Consider the following 20,496-nt stretch of genomic DNA (forward strand, 5'->3'; position numbering starts at 1 on the left):
TCCAAGGGATCTCCCACTGATCATGGGGGATGGCGGACATAGAATGTACCATCCATCTCCAGAACATTCTTCATCTTGCAAAACTGAAAGGCTGTATTCAGTCCTCAGTTCTTCCTCTCCCCATCCCCTGGCAACTCCCATTCTACTTTCTGTCTCTATGAATCTAACTCCTCTAAAGACCTCATATAAGTGGAATCATACAGTATTTGTGCTTTTATGTCTGGCTTCTTTCACTTAGCATAATGTCCTGAAGTTTCCTTCATGTTATAGATGGCACCACAATTTCCTTCCTCTTTTTTTTTGAGATGGAGTCTCACTCTGTCACCCAGGCTGGAGTGCAACGGTGTGATCTTAGCTCACTGCAACCTCTGCCTCCCAGGTTCAAGTGATTCTCCTGCCTCAGCCTCCCTAGTAGCTGGGATTACACATGTGTGCCACTACACCCGGCTAATTTTTGTATTTTTAGTAGAGACCCACTTTGCTGGGTACATTTATCTTTCAGTTCTTGTAACTTTTCATGAATTATTTCTTTGATAATTTTTTATTGCATTTGCTCTATTTTGTTGTTCTTTTTCTTGCTTTCTGGAATTGCTATTGTTACAATATTGTTATTGTTAAAATTGCTATTATTTTTTAAATCATACTACCCATTTATTTGGGTACTCATATGACCCAAAGTAATCTATAGGTGCAATGCAATCCCTGTCAAAATCTCAATGGCATTTTTTACAAAAATAGAGACAGCAAGTCTACAGTTCTTATGGACCCACAAAAGACTGCAAATAGTCAAAGCAACCTTCAGAAAGAATAACAAAGCTGGAGGCATTTGAAGCACACTTCCTGATTTCAAACTATATTATAAGTCTATAGTATGATACAAACAGTGTGATACAAACATAAAGACAGACATACTTCAGTGGAACAGAATAGAAAGCCCAGCAGTCGATCCACATGTATGTGGTCAACTGATCTTTGACAAGGGCACCAAGAATACACAGTGGAGAAAGGACACTCTCTTCAAACAAATGGTGGTGGGGAAACATGAAAAAGAATGAAATTGGACCTTTATCTTACACCACACACAAAAATCAACTCAAAATGGATGAAAGGCTTAGATGTATGACCTGAAACTGTACAGCTTCTAGAAGAAAACACAGGGGGAAAGCTTGACATTGGTCTTGGCAATGATTTCACAGATGGATATGACATCAAAAGCACAGGCAACAAAAGCAAAAGCGAACACTTGAGTCTACCTCAGTCTAAGGATTTAATAAGTTTTTGTGGGTTTTTGTTGTTGTTTGGTTTTTGGTTTTCTTTGCAAAAGGACCCTTTTGATGTGTTGATATATTTTAAGTAACGTGAATTAAATATGTTTCTTTTATTTTTAATTGCAGAAATAGAAGAATATTGCATGGAAGTGTTATGTAAGGTAAGAAGAATCTTGGGTTACATTTTCCCCACCCTGCGATTTTTGTTGCTGTAAACCCGAAGCTGGGGTATCCATTCAAATTTTAGGGAAGCATCATTTCACAGCCTCTGGGTATAAATTCCTACTGAAAGTTGAACAGTATTTCCAAATGATAGCCAACATGTATGCAGCATTGACTGTGTGTCAGGTCTTCCTCCAAGCAACTGACAGAAGAGAAAACTGAGTCATGGGAAGTTAAAGGTAATTGCCTGAGGTCAGCAGCCGGTAGAGCCAGGTTGGAAGCCTGCAGTACTGCATTCGATTGCCTCACCATCTAAAGCATTGAAAAAAGTCACTTTATTCTGGTAAAGACATTGTTGGCCAGACCTAGGCCAGACCTGTGCAGACTGTGACCAGCATGGAGTTCCTGCTCTGAGACAGGTGTAAGCACCATCCTAGAGAGGGGCCCCTCACTTCAGTGCTGGCAGGGGAGGCCGAGGCCAAGGTGAGGAGAGACTGGGTCCCAAACCTCCACACAGCTCAGGAGCAAAAGCAAAAGCTGGGGGAGCCCAGGGGAAGAAACAGCCCCCAGGTTGGCTGGGGAACTAGTAATGCTGCTGGTGACACTAGGATTACAAAAGCCTCCATCTCTGAGTCACAGCCCTGTGGGGGCTCCTCCCCCTCATGTGTGCCCCCCAGCTTCATGCACTGGCTTTGGCATCTCAGAAGCAATCATGGGTAAAAGTTCCATTTCCAGGCAGGGCTGCTTCTCCTTCCTCAGTTTTCCAGTCTTTGCCTCTTGCACTCTGCTGCTCCTGATCCCAAGTGTCTCCCCCAAAGTCCTACCAAGGTCTCACCAGTGACCCCAGGAGCCCCTATCGTGCTGTTGTCCTCTAACCTGGACCTTGCTTATTTCCATCAAAATCCATTATTGAGACAGGGACATTGGGTCTCTTAGGAAAACTGCTCTCTTGAAGAAAGTCCTTTTACCAAAAACAAACAAGATGGTGCTCCCATCCTCCTGTTCCACCTTTGAAAAATCATGAGTACATCCACAGCTAGATATTTACCCAAGAAAATCGATGACATATGTCCACAAAAATACCCAAATGCAAATGTTCACAGCAGCATTATTCCTAACAGCCAAAAATGGAGACAACCCACATGTCCATCAGCTGATGGATAAATAAAATGTGGCCCATCCCTGCAGTGGGACACTGTTCAGCTATACAGAGGAATGACATGCTGGTACAAGCTTCAGCAGGAATGAACCCTCAAAAGATGATGCTTAGCAAAAGAAGCCAGTTTCTGTGTCGGGACAGTGGGTGGTGGGGGCAGGAATGTGTCGTCCCCAGGGTGGACGAGCCTCTCACTTCTCCCCTGCAGCAGCACGAGGGCAAGCTCTACAGGACAGGTGTCTTCCATCCCCCTCCAGGGAAGAGCCCAGGCTTGCTGTCCTACAATGGTGATGGGATATTAAGGATATGTATTGGCGTACACTGAATAATTCACTGTGCGTGTTTGGAATCAGCTTGGTTCCTGAGATGATGCTGGGAAGGGGAGAGTGATGTCGTGAAGACTGATGAATGATGGATGGCTGCACTGCTCAGCCTGGCTACCGTAACAAAGCACCACAGACTAGGCACTTCAACAATAGACATTTGTTTTCTCATAGTTTTGGAGGCTGGATGTCTAAGATCAAGGTGTCAGCACAGTTGGTTCTCTGAGGCCTCTCCTGGGCTTGTAGATGCCGCCTTCTTCCTATGTCCTCATGTGCTCGTCCCTCTGTGCATGTCTGTGTCATAATCTCCTCCTCTTCTCTCTCTCTCTTTTTTTTTTTTTTTTTTTTTTGAATAAGCAACAGGTTCTCCTTACGTTGCCCAGGTTGGTCTTCAACTTCTGGGCTCAAGGGATCCTCTTGCCTCGGCCTCCCAAAGTGCTAGGATTACAGGTGCGAGCCATTGCACCCAGCCTAATCTCTTCTTCTTTATTTTTATTTTTTTTATTTTTTTGAGATGGAGTCTTTCTCTGTTGCCCAGGCTAGAGTTCAGTGGTGCGATCTCAGCTCACTGCAACCTCTGCCTCCTGGGTTCAAGCGAGTCTCCTGCCTCAGCCTCCTGAGTCGCTGGGATTACAGGTGCCCGCCACCACGCCCAGCTAATTTTTGTTTTGTTTTGTTTTGGGTTTTTTTTGAGATGGAGTTTCACTCTGTTACCAGGCTGGAGTGCAGTGGCATGATCTTGGCTCACTACCATCTCTGCCTGCCGGGTTCAAGCGATTCTCCTGCCTCAGTCTCCCGAGTAGCTGGGACTATAGGCGTGTGCCACCACACCCAGCTAATTTTTATATTTTTAGTAGAGATGGGGTTTCACCATGTTGGCCAGGATGATCTTGATCTCTTGACCTCATGTTCTGTCCGCCTTGGCCTCCCAAAGTGCTGAGATTACAGCCTTGAGCCACTGTGCCCGGCCTAATCTCCTCTTCTTATCAGGACTCCCAGACCCGTTGGATTAGGGCCCACCCATATGGCCTCATTTTACCTTAGTCACCTCCTTAAAGGCTGTATCTTCACAAACAGTCCCATTCTGAGGCCCTGGGGGTTAGGACTTCAACACAGCAGTTTTGGGGAGGACGCAGTTCAGCCCATCATAAAGGCTGAGGCAGGTGGGTGCAGTTGCTGATTTTGCCTGTGTGTGTCTTTCTTAGGAGATGGTAACCTTCCTGGATAAATTGGTAAGTCATTATTTTGAACTGACATCTTTGGAGAACTCCTTTGGGGCCTGGGTAATTAAAGAAAAGGCGTCAGCCTCGAGCAGAGGTGCACGGGCAGGGAGGGCACATTTGGGGGCAGTTTAGGGCAGAGTGGGCATGGGCAGGGAAAATCACAAAAACAAATGGCAAAGAGCAAGGATTGCTTGGAGAACAGGATGGAGATGAGCTCGTTTATTTGTCTTTTAATGAAGGGCAGGTTCCAGGGAATGGGACCAGGGAGGACAGCCTTGAGTATCAGATAGAGAAGTTTGGAAAATACCCCATAGGCTAATATTTCTCAGCTCTTTAAACTTTCATCCCTTCTGACACTCCTAAAACCTACTGCTTGCATTTGACATTGTCGTGAATGTCACACTCAGTGATACCAAATGAAAGCAAATCAGCAGTGGTGAGCTGAGAATGCGCTTTTGCAGAGTACACTTCCCATTCCCAAGACTGCATGGTATAACAGCCTCCCCTTCCCCCAAGTGAGGTCAGAGGGGCAGAATGGATGGAGGGGTCAGGCCCAGGCAGAACAGCAGCAGTGGAGGACAGAGAAGGACTATGGAGCTGTGGGACTTAGGGCCTCTTAATTGGATGTGGGAGTCAGAGAGGATCTAGGACGCCGACCTCTGGTTCACCAGCAGGGCGCTGTGCCTGACACGGCAGGGAAGAAACCGTGAGAATATCATGGTCCCTGCCCTCTGCAGATTCTCAGTTTCCTGGGATTAGGTTTGGAACTTTTGTGTGTGATGGGGACAGGGAACAGGGCATGGCCCAGAGTGGCCACCCAGTCCTGACTCTGTACAGCCTTCTGTCTAGAAGCGTGTCCCTTATTGTTGAGAGAGTGACTCTGAGGTTGCTGCCAGTGATGTCAGTGTGGAGGGAGGTGTGGATAGGCTCTGCCATCTAGGTTTCGCTCTGTGATGTTTGTATGACGAAACCACCTGACACATTTCTGAGAACGTGTCCCCCTTGTTAAGCGACACGTGGCTATAGCTGTTCCATAAAGGGGAGTTGACGTTATCATTGTCAGTACCGGCAGCAGAAAGAGAGAGATTAAAGATGCTTTGGGACTTTTAATGGTTGTTTAAGGGAGGAGAGCTTCCAAAAAAGTGGGGTTGTGGGGGGTGGAAGCATAATCATTTGATAAAAGACGCACATGGAACACGAAGAGGTAAGTTATACTTCTTTTTAAGATAGAAGGGAGGAAAAAGGAGAAAAGAATGAAAGAAAATTTGATTTGAGAGAAGGTAGAGAGGGAGAAGGAACCCATGGCCTGTGGCCTCGGTCTCCTAAGCAGATGTAAAAGGCTGGCTATTTGTGTTAAGGGTCTGTGGCTGGTGGAGAGAGGAGAGGCTTGAAGGGTGGGCTTTTGGAGAGCTGCTGTGGGTCGGGGGAGGAGGCCCTGGTGTCGAGGGGCTGGCTGAGGGCTGAACCTCTCAGCACCCCCTTCCAGAAGCCTCCCCACATTCGGCTCCCTTCTTTTTCCTTCTCTAGGGCCTCTCTCAAGCAGTGTTCATTGGCCATGACTGGGGTGGCATGCTGGTGTGGTACATGGCTCTCTTCTACCCCGAGAGAGTGAGGTAATTGGGCCTCGGGCAATAAAGATTTGGAGGAGGCTGGACTTGAACTCCTGTGAGAATTGTTCCTCAGATCTTTAAGCCCAGAAAACTTCTCAAAAATCTCAAAAACAAGTAGGTAATCTGGGAAGGTGATGTCTTCACTCTTTAGTGTCTGGTGACACATTAAAAAGAGGGCCTAGCTGGGCGTGGTGGCTCATGCCTGTAATCCCAGCATTTTTGGGAGGCCAAGGCAGGTGGATCACCTGAGGTCAGGAGTTCGAGACCAGCCTGGCCAACATGGTGAAACCTCATCTCTACTAAAAATACAAAAACTAGCCAGGCATGGTGGCTTGCGCCTATATTCCCAGCTACTCTGGAGGCTGAGGCAGGAGAATTGCTTGAACCCGGGAGGTGGAGGTTGCAGTGAGCCAAGATCGTGCCATTGCCCTCCAGCCTGGGTGACAAGAGTGAAACTACGTTTCCAAAAAAAAAAAAAAAAAAGGCCTAATGAGCTAATGTGTTAGGAAGCGGCACCTGTTCCACTTACAGGCAATGGGACAAATAATTCAGGGCCCGAGTGGCCAGTGGGAATACAGGAGGATCCTGGCTGAGCTTGAGGGGTGCAGGGAAGGCAACAGGTGTGTCTTCAGTCCTGGACTGAGAATCAGAAAGTATGGCCTTCAGTCTGCCCTGATCAGCTGTGTGACACATCACTTTGCTTCTTAGGCTTTGGCTTTCTCAACCACAAAGTGGTAATGGTAACTCCTGCCTGACTCCACAACCAGAAAATGCTGTGCAAATGTCCAGTGAGCCCAGCATGTCATGGTCCCCACCATTTCATTCATAACCATTCTTAGACCAGCATTTCATGGCTTGAGTGAGAGCTATCAGATGGCAGGTTTTGGGCCCAGAGACTCTGTAGTCTCTTTGGCTGTTTGAGCTGGTGAGCTGCGGCTAAACCTGTCTGACTTCCCATTTCAGCCTCTGGTCTTAGCAAGTTAAAGAAACATCATCCTAAGCCACCATCTGAATTTCCCTAACTAACCCAGTTATTTTGTATTTGGCTAAGTTTATGAGATTGGAACTACCAGGAAACTTTGTTCTGCTTCACTCCTGGCTCAAATGATAGGATATCAAAGAATAAAAAGAATCAAATGTTCCTAAAATATTGTTAAAGTTTTCATGCTATTGTTGTGTTCATCTCTCTAGCTTTTTTAAATTTTTTAAAAAAATTTCTTGTGGGTACATAGCATATTCTAGCTTCTCCCTCTCTCTTTCTCTGTCCCCTCTCTCATTCAAAGTGGAAATAAGAGCTTGATTCTTAAGAATTGGGTTCACCAAAAAGTTACCCTGCAGACTGCACGACATACTGGTTAAAGTCAACAAAAGGAAAGATAACAACAAGCTATGTTTGCCCCTCAAATTCATCCCCTTTTTTATTCCTTTTTTTTTTTTTTTTTTTTTTTTGAGACAGAGTCTCACTCCGTTGTCCAGGCTGGAGTGTAGTGGTGCAACCTTGGCCTACTGCAACCTCTGCCTCCTGGGTTCAAGTGATTCTCCTGCCTCAGCCTCCTGAGTAGCTGGGACCACAGGCATGCACCAACATGCCCAGCTAAATTTTGTATTTTTGGTAGAGATGAGGCTTCACCACGTTGGCCAGGCTGGTCTAGAACTCCTGGCCTCAAGTGATCCACCCCCCTCAGCCTCCCAAAGTGCTGGGATTACAGGCATGAGCCACTACACCTGTCCGTCTTTTCTATTCCTTTTGCTAGCATCCTGTTCCCTCTTCAGGTGATAAGTCAGTGGTCTACTGGCTGGATTCCCGGCTTCTGGCCTCTCTGTCTGCGTCCATATGGTCTCTCAGTGCTTGATTAATCTTCCTGACCTCTCCCTCTGTGTCCATGTGGTCTCTCAGGGATGGATTAATCATCCTGACTGCAACTCGGATCCACCCTCCCTTCTGAGAAGCCCTCATGGTTTTCTTGGTTTTTACAGCATCAAATTCAGACTCAGGTCCCTTCATGTCTAGGCTCCCCACTGCCTTTCTGTTGTTATTTTCCAACATATTCCGTTCCATGCTTGGCTTCTAGCCATGCAGACTGTGTGCTTCATTGAATACAGCTGCAAGCTTTGCCGCCTTCTAGAATTTGCTCAGGCTACCTTATGTTGTTCCCCTCCCAGGCCTTGTTCCCCTCCCCAGCTCTCCCCATTCTGAAAAGCCAAGTTCAAATGCTCCCTTTTCCACAGGGTCCTCCATGATGCCCAGTTCAGGAATTCCTCATCTCCTTCCAACTCCTATGCTATTTTGTGCTATTCTATGGCTCATATCATAGTCATCTCATAAGGCCACTGTGTGTTTTTCTATTTTTCCTTATTAAATTATAATGAGCTCCTTGAGGCTAGAAACGATATTTTATTCATTTTACCTTTTCTCTCCTCTAGTATATACCATAGAATTATGCTCAATCCAGAGGAGACACAATGAGTGAATAAAGGGAGGGGAAAAAATGAATGTATATTTTAAAACTAGAGAGAGATTCGTGTCTCCATATTCTATCCAGGGTTGCTACAGTATGTGTAGTGTGTGTGTGTGTGTGTGTGTGTGTGTGTGTGTGCGCGCATGTGCCTATGTGTCTAAGGCAAGTTGGTGAGAAATACTGCAGTTTAGTGGGAAAAAAACCACTGGACTAGGAATCGAAAATCCTGAGTTCTGATCCCATTCTCCCATACACTGCTAGTGTATGACCTTGTGCATAGAATGTTCCCACTCTGAGCTTCAGTTTTGAACTGCAAAGTCCTTTCTGGCTCTTGTAAGACTGTCTTCTTACAGGGGCTATGTCTTGCTGCCTCTCATTTCTGTAGGGCGGTGGCCAGTTTGAATACTCCCTTCATACCGGCAAATCCCAACGTGTCCCCTTTGGAGAGTATCAAAGCCAACCCAGTATTTGATTACCAGCTCTACTTCCAAGAACCAGTAAGTGTGGCACCAAGGGCAACAATGGGAGCATTAGTGTTTGCCTTTCCCCTTCCTGTCTCCTTCTTGTTTGCTTTATCACTGTCCCCTTTAATTTTATGTGGCATTACTCAGAAACGATTTTACAAATGGGCTCAGGTGAAACCAGCTGCTGTGCCCAGCTGGTCCTTCCCAGGCAATGGCACATTTCCGTGTGTGATTGGGTGGTGAAGGGCCGGGGGATGTTGTACCCTGGGGGGATGGCTTCTCTGGTGTCTCTGCAATTGCAGAGTTTGGGGGCTCAGTGCTCAGGTAGAGCTGCCCCTCCTGGTTCTCTGGCTGAAAGGCTGGTGATTATGGCACCAGGGTCTAAGAGTCCTGCAACAGGCCCCACGTGTGCTCTGAAGAATCTGAGAAGTTTCTAGGTATCAGTACACGTGCCACGAAGATGCCTTTCAAAGATGCCCCCAGATGTGTCTGATATGTATATTGGGGCATCCCTGCCACTGTTAACTGGAATTCACTGAGAGCAGCATCAGGAGTCAACGTCACCTGGCCTGGTGCCCCGCCTGCAGCTGCCCTCTTCTGTGGGAGGCATCTGCTATGCATCCACTTGCGGGAATTATCCAGAGAGAATAAAAGATGTTTCCTGCACACTCCAGAGAGAGAGGAATGGAAGGAATTAATTAATCAGGAACGTGAGAGCGTCTCCCACGTTCCTCTCTCAGCCTCCACCTCTACTCCTCTTAGGAGGGACCATTTCCAGCAAGACCACAACCATCTCAGTTTCCATTCAACGAGTAACTCTTCTCCAACAATTATTTTCATTGATGAGACAGCATCTGTGTGAAAGGAGCTTTGCGATTCAGGCAATAACTGGACTCATTCACCAAAAGCTCCCAGCGGCATTTTGAAGAGACCTCAACATGTTGCATCCCACATCCTACAGGGAGGCCTGGGCGCTGCTGTGCCACAGCCTGGTGTGTGGGAATCCATGAGCTTCCTTTGGCCTGAATGACAGCACAATGTCCTTCATTAGTGTGAAATAGTCTCGATGGTGAGACTATGGGTATGGTGTGTGGTGTAGAGGGCATATGACTTTGCTGGGGCTGCCATAACAAAGGCTAGATAGTTCAACAGACTGGGCAGCTTCAACAACAGAAATTCACAGTCTTACAGTTTTAGAAGCAGGAAGTTCAAGATCAGAGTATTTGTAGCGTTGGTTTCTCTTGAGGCCTCTCTCCTTGGCTTGTGGGTAGTCCTCTTCTCCTTGTGTCCTCATATGGTATTTAGCCCATTAAAAAAATTTTTTTTTTGAGACAGGATCTCACCCTGTCACTCAGACTGGAGTGCAGTGGTGTGATCATAGCTCACTGCAGCCTCGACCTCTCCAGGCCCAGATGATCCTCCCATATCAGCCTCCTGAGTAGCTGAGACTACAGGTGCATGCCCCCACACCTGGCTCACTTCTTGTGTGTGTATTTTTTATTTTTATTTTATTTTATTTGAGGTGGAGTCTCCCTCTGTTGCCCAGGCTGGAGTACAGTGGCGCAATCTCGGCTCACTGCAACCTCCGCCTCCTAGGTTCAAGCAATTCTCCTGCCTCAGCCTCCTGAGTAGCTGGGTCTAAGGTGCATGCCACCACTCCTGGCTAGTGTTTTGGTTTTTTTGTTTGTTTGTATTTTTAGTAGAGATGGGGTTTCACCATATTGGCCAGACTGGTCTCGAACTCGTGACCTCATGATCTGCCCGCCTCGGCCTCCCAAAGTGCTGGGATTACAGGCTTGAATATATAGAGACGGGGTTTCACCATGTTAACAAGGCTGGTTTCAGACTCTTGGGCTCAAGTGATCCACATGCCTCGGCCGCCCAAAGTGCTGGGATTACAGGTGTGAGCTACTGCACATGGCCTAAAATATTTTTAATTGTGGTAAAATACATGTAATGTAAAATTGACCACGTTACCTATTTGTAAGTGTGCAGCTCTGTGGCATTAACCACATGTACATTGTTGTGCAGCCATCACCACATCCACCTCCAGAACTTTTTCATCTTCCCAACTGAAGCCCTTCACCCATTAAACACTAACTCCTCATCTCCCCTCCTCCCAGCCCTGGCAGCCACCATTCTACTTTCTGTCTGTATGATTTTGACTCCTCTAGGAACCTCATATAAGTGGAAGCATGCAGTATTTGTCCTTTTGTGACTAGTTTCTTTCACTTAGCGTCATGCCTTCAGGGTTCACCCATGTTGTAGCAGGGGCCAGAACTGCCTTCCTTTTTAAGGCTGAATACTATTCCATGGTGTGTATAGACCACATTCTCTTAATCCGGTCATCTGTCAATGGGTTACAGCTACAGCTGTTTTTGAGCCCTTATATGCCACGTGGTTCTAATCTTCACAGCAACATGAAGAATCCTCTCCTATCTTCTCAGCTAAAACAGAGGCTCAGAGGGCTTAACCCCAACTGGCCCAAGACCAGGTACATGATTGGGTCAGGATATCGTCCTAGGCTTGTTTGACTCCAAAGCCCATGCCTCCAACTAAGCTGTGCTGGAGGGGAGCTTGGGCTTTGTTCTGTGTGCTATGGGGAGTCAAGCAGAGAGAGGAGGGACAAATCGGGATAAGCTCAAAATCCTGATTGCAGAAGTGACCTTAGGAGAAAGACGCTTAGTAATTACAGCCCTTGTCAAGGCACAGTTTTTTGTTTCAAAGGTTGTTAACAGTTATTGTGGAAAAATCAGTACCTCTATTCTGTTGTAGCAGCTGGGTTTAAAATCTGCAGTGAGAGTTTTGGGGACGGTTTTGTTCTTAAGAACAAAGCGCCTTGGCAGGGAAATGTTAGATATTCAAATTAGTGATCTGGCCACTGAAAGATACCCAGCAACCAGGTTGGGCTGCATCCAGCCACTGGAACCACTCAATAGGTACAGAGCTGGGACTGGAGGAGAAATCACTCACAGGGGTTCCTGCCAGCCTGCCTGGTACCTACTCTCTGAGGAACGAATAGGCAAAGGCACCTCCCATCTCTGGCCCTCAGTTTCCTCATCTGCAAAAGGTTGGTTTTGGGTGGTTTTCAAACAGGTAATAGCTTCAAACTTAAGCTGATTCCAGGTCAGCAAATAAAGCCAATAACATGGAGAACAGCTCTTGGATGCATAGTGGGTGCTGGGAGTTCCTCCTTCCTGCCACCTCCTAACCCGCTCCGTCCCTGACCAGGAGGAGGTATTTCTGACATCTTCTCCTTCTCCCTAGGAGCACTGAGGCTGTTCCAGACTCATGCAGCCTAAGGAAGACTCCTTCTGTGCCGTGGGTGCACCCGTCTCCCCCACTTTTTTTTTAATTATATTATTTGAGACAGAGTCTCACTGTATCGCCCAGGCTGGAGTGCAGTGGCACGATCTCGGCTCACTGCAACCTCCAACTCCCAGGTTCAAGCGATTCTCCTGCCTTAGCCTCCCAAGTAGCTGGGATTACAGGCAACCATCACCATGCCTGGCTAATTTTTGCATTTTTAATACCATGTTGGCCAGGCTGGTCTTGAACTCCTGACCTCAGGTGATCCACCCTCCTCGGCTTCCCAAAATGCTGGGTGAGCCACTGCACCCAGCCCCATCTCTCCCACTTCTGGCTCATCTCTGCTGAGCACTGCAGGGTGAGGCTTAGATTAACTCCAAGTTTAGAGTCAGCTCCAATATAGCTCTTTGAACCCTTAGGCAACGTGCTGAATCTTAGCCTGGGAATCTGCCAAGTCTGCTGGAAACAAATGGCTTGCTTTTCTTTCCTTCTCAGAGAAGAGGTGACAGCTTTCCATGTGTATAGTGAGAAAGCATGAAGACTAGGCAGCTCTGGCAGCGAAGGCCAGTGGAATCGGATGGGTCATTTCAGCTGAGCTGTTCCATGTTTTAATTCTGAAGATTCCCATAGTCCTCACTTGGCCTGGGGGATACTCACACCCTGTTATGCCCCCCATACCAGAACGTACCTAGGATATCCTGTGAACCCTGCCCTCTCCCACCTCACGACACTGGTCCTCTTTACTTGTCCTTAAACTGCGCGTGTGTATTTTTATTTCTTTGAGGAAGACTGGGTGGTAGGCACCTGTGTATGTGTCTGGAAACATATAGCAAGCTAGAGGCAGATTTCAGGCAAAAAAATGCTCTTTTGGGCTGGGTGTGGTGACTCACATCTATAATCTCAGCAGACAGGCGGATCACCTGAGGTCAGGGATTCGAGACCAGCCTGGCCAACATGGTGAAACCTCGTCTCTACTAAAAATACAAAAGATAGCTGGGTGTGGTGGTGCATACCTGTAATCCCAGCTGCTCGGGAGGCTGAAGCAGGAGAATCTCTTGAACCTGGGAGATGGAGGTTGCAGTGAGCTGACATCGCACTACTGAGCAAAAAAAGAAAAAAAAAAGCCCTTTTGCTTAAGTGTTTAACCAGATGAGAAACTAAGGATCAGAGAGAAAATGTAGGAAAAGAAAAATTATAGGCAGAAAGTTTTACCTGCCTGAAAATCATCCACAAATGATTTTCTTTCTCCTCAAAACATTGAGTCTCTCTCTCTCTCTCTCTTTTTTTTTTTTTTTTTCTGCTGTGTTGCCCAGGCTGGTCTCCAAGTCCTGGCATCAAGTGATGCTCCCACCTCAGCCTCCCAAACTGCTGGGATTATAGGTGTGAGAGCCGCCATGCCAGCCTAAATGTTGAATCTTTCTTAATCTCTAGAACACAGTAGCTCTTTCAGGCCATGGGGACAGCTGGTGATTAGTTACAGAGTTTATTTTTTAGGTTTTGTTTTTGTTTTGAAATTATGAAGTAATTCATGCTTGCTATTAAAAAAAGTCCTGAGTTGTGTAAAGTAAAAAGCTGAATCCCCCTTTGCCCACTGACAAGCTACTAGTAGCTACTACGAATAGTCTGGTATTTCCCAGACATTTTTTGAAATATTTTAAAACTATTTTTGAATATTTTTAAGCAAATATGTCTATGAGCACACACATATATAATTTTTCATATAAATGGAATCATGCTGCTTTTTCATTTAATACATATTGCACAGATTTTTTTGTCAGTACATATAGATGTATCTCATTCTTTTTAATGGCTGCATGGGGTTTTGTAACAGGTAGACTATGGATTATGTAATCCTCTGTTGAGGGACAGTATTTTGATTGTTTTTCACAGCCGAATAATATAGTTTAAAAGAAAGTGCCACTGTTTGCTACTTTATGCACCAAGCTTTAACCATTGTTACTTTAATTTTATTTATTTATTTATTTTTGAGATGGAGTTTCGCTCTTGTTGCCCAGGCTGGAGTGCAATGGCATGATCTCAGCTCACCACAACCTCCAACTCCCGGGTTCAAGTGATTCTCCTGCCTCGGCCTCCCAAGTAGCTGGGATTACAGGCATGCACCACCACGCACAGCTAATTTTGTATTTTTAGTAGAAATGGGGTTTCTCCATGTTAGTCAGGCTGGTCTTGGACCCCAACCTCAGGTGATTTGCCCGCCTCGGCCTCCCAAAGCGCTGGGATTGCAGGCGTGAGCCACTATGCCTGGCCGTTACTTTAATTTTTATGCCCTTTATGGAGGAAACCCTTGGCAGGGTTATTTTCATTGTCTTAAATTGGCAGTGTTGTGTTAGGTTGTGGTGAAAAGAACCAAATATGGAGGGGTTTGGAGTCCGATGTTCTCATTTATAATCAGCCTGATCTTCAACGAGGCACTTAAGGCCCCTGACCTGAGCATCTTCCTCTGTGAAATGGGCTGCCCAGCTCAGTGCTGTGATGGACAGAAAGAGCTGGCACCATCAGCATGTGGCAGGCAGCCCCCAGTGCCCTGGGTCCCTGTAGAGCTCCCTAAGTCTTTGCTGTCCACCTCTCTCTCATCTGACCAGCCACACCACAGAGAGTCAAAGGTCAACAGTTTGCTCTCTGCCCAGATTTCGGATGCTTCCAGCCACTGGCATTTTTGACCTCAGGGACAACCACCCCACTGTTTCTCCTGGCCTGTCTTGGAGAACACTGGAGCAGACTTCCAGAGGAATTGGAGTCATTTTTGTCAAGGTAGACGGAGCATGAAACAGAGTCACTGGCCCAGCCTGCTGACCAGTGGAGGCTCCACTTCCCCTCCTGGATGGCGTCCTTTGGTATTAATTGTAAAGGGCGGGAGGGATGAGTGGGGGCTTCATGGACCTGTAATTTGGCTTCAACAGCTGCCTCCATTGTCTCACCCACAACACAATAGCCACAATTAAGTGCAGCCTCTCAGCAGACCTGTTCTCTACCTTGGAAAGGACACAAGAGAAGATTAAAGAAAAGAAACTCCTGGGATGGTGAAGGGGAGCTCTCCCTGTTAGGAGGGCTGAGCACAGGAGGCAATCCTGTGCCCCCCACCAATGTGGGGGCACCTCCCTGGCAAATTAGGTGACTGGCAGCGCCGCCCCTACCAGCGCTGAGTGGAAAGTCTAGACAAAACTCCATCTTCTTTGTGGCGCCCTGCATTTCTGGGGGCTCCTCTTGACAGTGAGCTGAATACACACATGGGAAGTAAATTGAGAGGATGAGGGAAGTCCAGGGCACCTTGGATCCTGGGACCCTCCAGACCCCCACCCTGCGGTTGGCACATCTGCTGCCTGTTGCTCCTGGGGGCGGTGCCTGGCCCCCTTGAGCCCAGGGTAATGAAGACCCTGGCCCCTTTCCCTCCTCACCCTCTCTCCTCAGCCCCCACATCGAGATACTCCCTGGAGACATGCTTTAGTGTAAGCTGGGGGCCAGAAATGGGAGGAAAATAACAGAAGATAACGTTTGTCCTCTGCTTATGTGCTTAGCTGAGACATTCTGACTCTTTTTAATCTACAAAAGGTAAGACCGCATCTTTAAATCCTACAGACCAATGACGAATTTCGTGTCTGCTCTGGATAGGGGCTTCTCCTTTTGTGTTCCCACTCCCGGGGCTGCCATAACAAAGTACCACAAGCTGTGAGTTGGAACCACAGAAGTGAATTCTCAACAGTTCTTGAGGCTAGATGTCCAAAATCAGGGTCTCGGCAGGGTTGGTCCCTTCTGGGGGCTCCCAAGAGAGAGTCCATTTCATGCCTGTCTCCCAGCCCCTGGCCGTTGCTTGCAATTCCTGGTGTTCCTCAGCTTGTAGACGCATCACTCCCATCCCTGCCTCTGTCTTCATGTGGCATCCTCCCTTCTGTGTCTCTGTATGTCTCCATTTCCCTGTTTCTCTCATAAGGACACAGGTCATTAGATCTAGGGCCCAATCTAAAGCCAAGATGATATCATTTAAAGAGCCCTAATTAGATATTAATTTAAAATTTTAAAAAATCAGCCAGGTGCAGTGGCTCACGCCTATAATTCCAGCACTTTGGGAGGCCAAGGTGGGAGGATCACTTGGCCAGGAGTTTGAGACCAGCCTGGGCAACGTAGCCAGACCTCATCTCTACAAAAATGTTTTAAAAGTTAGCCAGACATGGTGGTGCACACATGTAATCCCAGCTCCTCAGAAGACTGAAGTGAGAGCATCACTTGAGTCCAGGAGTTTGAGGTTGTAGTAAGCCATGATTGCACTACTGCACTCCAGCCTGGGCAACAGAGCAAGACCCTGTCTCTAAACAAATAAGAATAATAATGGAGATAATGATATTAATATTTATTGGCATACCTCCTGCGTGTCAGGCATTGTAAGAAATGGGCATTATCTCATTTAATCCTTACAAAATCCTCATTTTAGAGATGAGGAAACCGAGCCTCTAGGGAAAGAAGTTCCCCAGCTAGTAACTGTCAGTACTTGGGCTTGAAACTGTGTTTATTGGATTCTAAAGTCCATCCTTTAACTTCTGTGCACAGTAACACGGAAGGAGGAGCCCCTATCCAGGGCAGACAGGAAATTTGTCATTGGTCTGTAGGGTTTAAAGATATAGTCTTATCTTTTGTAGATGAAAGAGAGTCGGAAGGTCTCAGCTAAGTGCATAAGCAGAGGACAAATGTTATCTTCTCTCCTTTCTGGCTCCCACCTTCATCCTATTCTTTCTGTTGCTCTGCTGCACTTTTATGTGAGTGAACAGATTTATTTACCTTTTTTCTCTCTGATTTTTTTTTAAAGAGACAGTCTCACTCTGTTGCCCAGGTTGAAGTGCAGTGGCACAATCATAGCTCACTGTATTCTTGACTTCCTGGGCTCAATCAGTCCTCCTGCCTCACTCTCCCTAGTAGCTGGGACTACAGGCATGCAACACCATGCCCAGCTGGTTTTTAAAATATTTTTTGTAGAGACAGGGTCTCTATTGTTGCTCAGGCTGGTCTCGCACTCCTGGCCTCAAGCAGTCCTCCTGCCTGGACCTCCCAAAGTGCTGGGATTACAGGCTTGTGCCACCACACCCAGACTTTCTTTGATTTTCTTTACTGACTTTTTGACATCGTTTGCCCTTTTAAGGGTCATTTGAGGCAAAGCCCTGTCCAGGCTTCCATGAGTTCCTTCAAACCCTGAAATGCACCCCGAGCTCATGAACAGCAGCTGTTTCTGGGATGAGGCCTGCTCTCAGTAAATAAGAATGATGACCGACAGCCACACACACAGAACTGACCAGGGCTTCCATCCATCACTTAAATGTGCTTCTTCCCATGGCTGTTTCTCGCTGTGGCATTCGTCATCATGTTGCAGAAGGCCGCCATTGATACTATTATAATTGAATCTTACAAAACAGAGGGAACTGTCATTAACAGGCAGACATGGCTTTCATCAGAAAATCTCCAACCCTAGGTCCAGCGCTGCTGGATGATCAATGTCTTCGTTTCTTCTGTGCTGCCACTGCACAGATCCAGAGCTCTCGTGAGGAGTGATGAGCAGAACAAAAAAGAGTAACGTCTCACTGGGCGTGGTGGCTCAAGCCTGTAATCCCAGGACTTTGGGAGGCCGAGGCAGGTGGATCACTTGAGGTCAGAAGTTTGAGACTAGCCTGACCAACATGATGAAACCCTGTCTCTACTAAAAATACAAAAAAATTAGCTGGGCATGGTAGCGGGCCCCTGTAATCCCAGCTACTTGGGAGGCTGAGGCAAGAGAATCTCTTGAACCCATCTCAGCAGTGAGCCGAGATTGCGCAACTGCACTCCAGCCTGGCCAACAGAGCAAGACTTCATCTAAAAAAAAATAAAAATAAAAAAAGTAACCTCTTGACATGTGCAAGCACTGAGGACTGCAGGTCACTGGAACGAACGCTTTGTGGATGTGGCTTTAGAATCTTCCTGTCCTCTGACTCTGTCTCAAGGGGCAGCCACAGATGCTGCTGAGAACAGGATGAGTCCCTGCCACTAAGGGTATCCCAGGAGAGCACACTCAAGGCTCTGCAGGATCCAAGAAAAGCAGAGTTACCCCTTGGTGGTGGGAAAGGTGGAACCTCACGGAGAAGGCAGTGTTTGGGTCCGGTGTTGAAGGCCAAACTGATTGAAGTCCATGCTCTTGGTGAAGGTCACAATGTGTTAAACCAGGGAGGCCAGCAAGTAGGAAGCCCACTCAGAAAACACCTGCAGACCAGTTCAGCTGGTGTTTGGGTGCGTGCTGGTGGGTGGTTAGAGGGAAGGAGAGGAGAGTCAGTTGGCATCGCCACACTTAATTCCCTTCGGTAGCACTAGTCCCTCAGCAGCAGCTGTGTTACAGAAATATTTTATTTTATTTTTATTTATTTATATTTTTTTGAGACGGAGTTTTGCTCTTTTTGCCCAGGCTGGAGTGCAATGGTGAGATCTTGGCTTACTGTGACCTCTGCCTCCTGGGTTCAAGTGATTCTCCTGCCTCAGCCTCTGAGTAGCTGGGATTACAGGCGTGCACCACCATGCCCAGCTAATTTTGTATTTTTGGTAGAGACGGGGTTTTACCATATTGACCAGGCCGGTCTCGAACTCCTGATCTCAGGTGATCTGCCTGCCTTGGCCTCCCAAATTGCTGGGATTACAGCGTGAACCACTGCGCCCGGCCAAGATTTTTATTATTTCTGAGTGGTTGCCCCTAGTGGATCTCTCCCTCCCAGACAGCTGTTTTCTCCTAAACTACGTCTGGAACAGCTTTCAGGTCCACGGTCTTTCAACTTCTGGAAACGACAGCTTGAATTAAAATTGTCCTCTTGTGCTCCAAAAAGCCATGAACCAGGCTACCCCCACTAGGACAGTAGGATCCATGGATGGATCTCTCGTCACCTTCCAGCCATGCCCCGTTCTTGGTGTCTGCTTTGCTGAAGTACTCCTGGAGGTGGTTGGGGTAGGAAGGAGAAGGGAAGCGGGAGAGGAAGACTCCACACCCTGAGTCTCCAGTAGGAATCTCCTCCCCAGCCCTCAGCACACGACATTCAGTGACCTGGACCCTTCACTTTAGTTCTCATCCAAGCCCCTCCCCCATCCTCTGGTCCACCAGGAAGGTTCTGGAGCCTATTTTATACATTGGCGTCTCTTGGTCCAGTTTGCCAGAGAAGGAGCTCAGTGTCTGTGGAGCTCATGAAGCAAGTTCAGGTCAGAGAATTCCCACCATACACAAGCCAGAGACCTGGGAACAGCCAGAGAACTGTGTGTCAACTGGGTAATTAAATGCCATACTGCTCGCAAGAACTGGAAGGACCTGGTCATTTGTCACCAGGAAGGCTATGTGTCCCAGCTCTTTAACAGTGGAAACCTCGCTGCCCTGTCTGTGGAATACAATCCATTGGCAATCTAATGGTCTGTAACAATTAAGACCCAAATCAAAGGAGTTGGTTTTGAAGTTTCTACAGCAAAAAAAAAAAAAATTGTTTAAGTTTCTTTGTAAAGATGGGGTCTCGCTATGTTGCCCAGGCTGCTCTTAAACTCCTGGCCTCAATATAGCGAAATTTAGATGCCTAGATGGAAGAGCATTTGGCATATAGTTTTTGGCTTTTCCACTTGGTTTCTCAGAATCCTTGGAGCCCCTCTCTTCTTACCACCAGTCAGCCTCCAACCCATTCCTCTACCAGCCCCCTCCCAATTCCTTTCAAGAGATTATTATAAGTAGTACCTTCTCATTATAGGAATATTGAAAAACACAAAGAAAGCGGCATCTATAAACCTGCCTCCCGTGGGGAACTACAGTTAGCATCTTGTATTTTATGCTAACGTTTTTAAAAAACATGTTTTATGATGAAAATTCAAATGGATACTATTCTGATGAAACTTGGGCTGGATGGCACACAGGGGGCTTCTTGCTTTCAGTCGGATGAAGGAGGGGTACAGTTTCCACAATTTCTAGGGGGTCCTTCATTTTGCTTTCTTGATTGTTTTAGGGAGTGGCTGAGGCTGAACTGGAACAGAACCTGAGTCGGACTTTCAAAAGCCTCTTCAGAGCAAGCGATGAGGTGAGGGGTGGGGACGGGGGGCAGAAGAACAAGAGGGGGCAGTTGTGAAGGAAGTAGGGTACCTAGTGTGTGGCAGGGACCAGGAGTAGCAATCTGGCCTCCTTTTCTTTCATTTCTGTAGTCAGGGTAATTGAGGTCCCCACTCTACTGGGAAAATTTACATCCTCGCTGACACACAAGGTCAGAGAACGATTATAATAATGATGGCTTGGAAATTATGCTATTACCATTACCATTTTAACATGCATAATTGGCTTACCCAAGTCCAAAATTAATTGATGTCCCCAACCCTCTTCTTGAAGCAGAGTTTAGAAGCCTTTAACTCTGTAACCTGCACCCTCCTGTTTTTGTGTTAGGAGTCATCATCACTATTGTTGTTTTATACAGTCAGTGCCTGCTCAAACTGTCCCATATTTTCCACTTTCTTTACTGATCAGTTCTTGCATCTCA

General features: G+C 46.9%; 1 protein-coding gene across 7 annotated transcripts in view; it reads left to right on the plus strand.

Moving 5' to 3' along the window:
• EPHX2 (epoxide hydrolase 2) overlaps positions 1–20,496 on the plus strand; it is a 53,656-nt gene that overhangs the window by 25,581 nt on the left and 7,579 nt on the right. For 4 of the 7 annotated variants that reach the window (XM_024250561.3, NM_001132336.1, XM_009243647.4 and 1 more), the window contains 5 exon segments: positions 1,395–1,429; positions 4,115–4,141; positions 5,660–5,745; positions 8,587–8,698; positions 19,975–20,046. In XM_024250561.3, the coding sequence (XP_024106329.2) occupies positions 1,395–1,429; positions 4,115–4,141; positions 5,660–5,745; positions 8,587–8,698; positions 19,975–20,046 (332 nt within the window). 7 annotated transcript variants of the gene reach the window in all.

Source organism: Pongo abelii, chromosome 7 (genome assembly GCF_028885655.2).
Source record: "Pongo abelii isolate AG06213 chromosome 7, NHGRI_mPonAbe1-v2.0_pri, whole genome shotgun sequence".
Classification (NCBI taxonomy): domain Eukaryota; kingdom Metazoa; phylum Chordata; class Mammalia; order Primates; family Hominidae; genus Pongo; species Pongo abelii.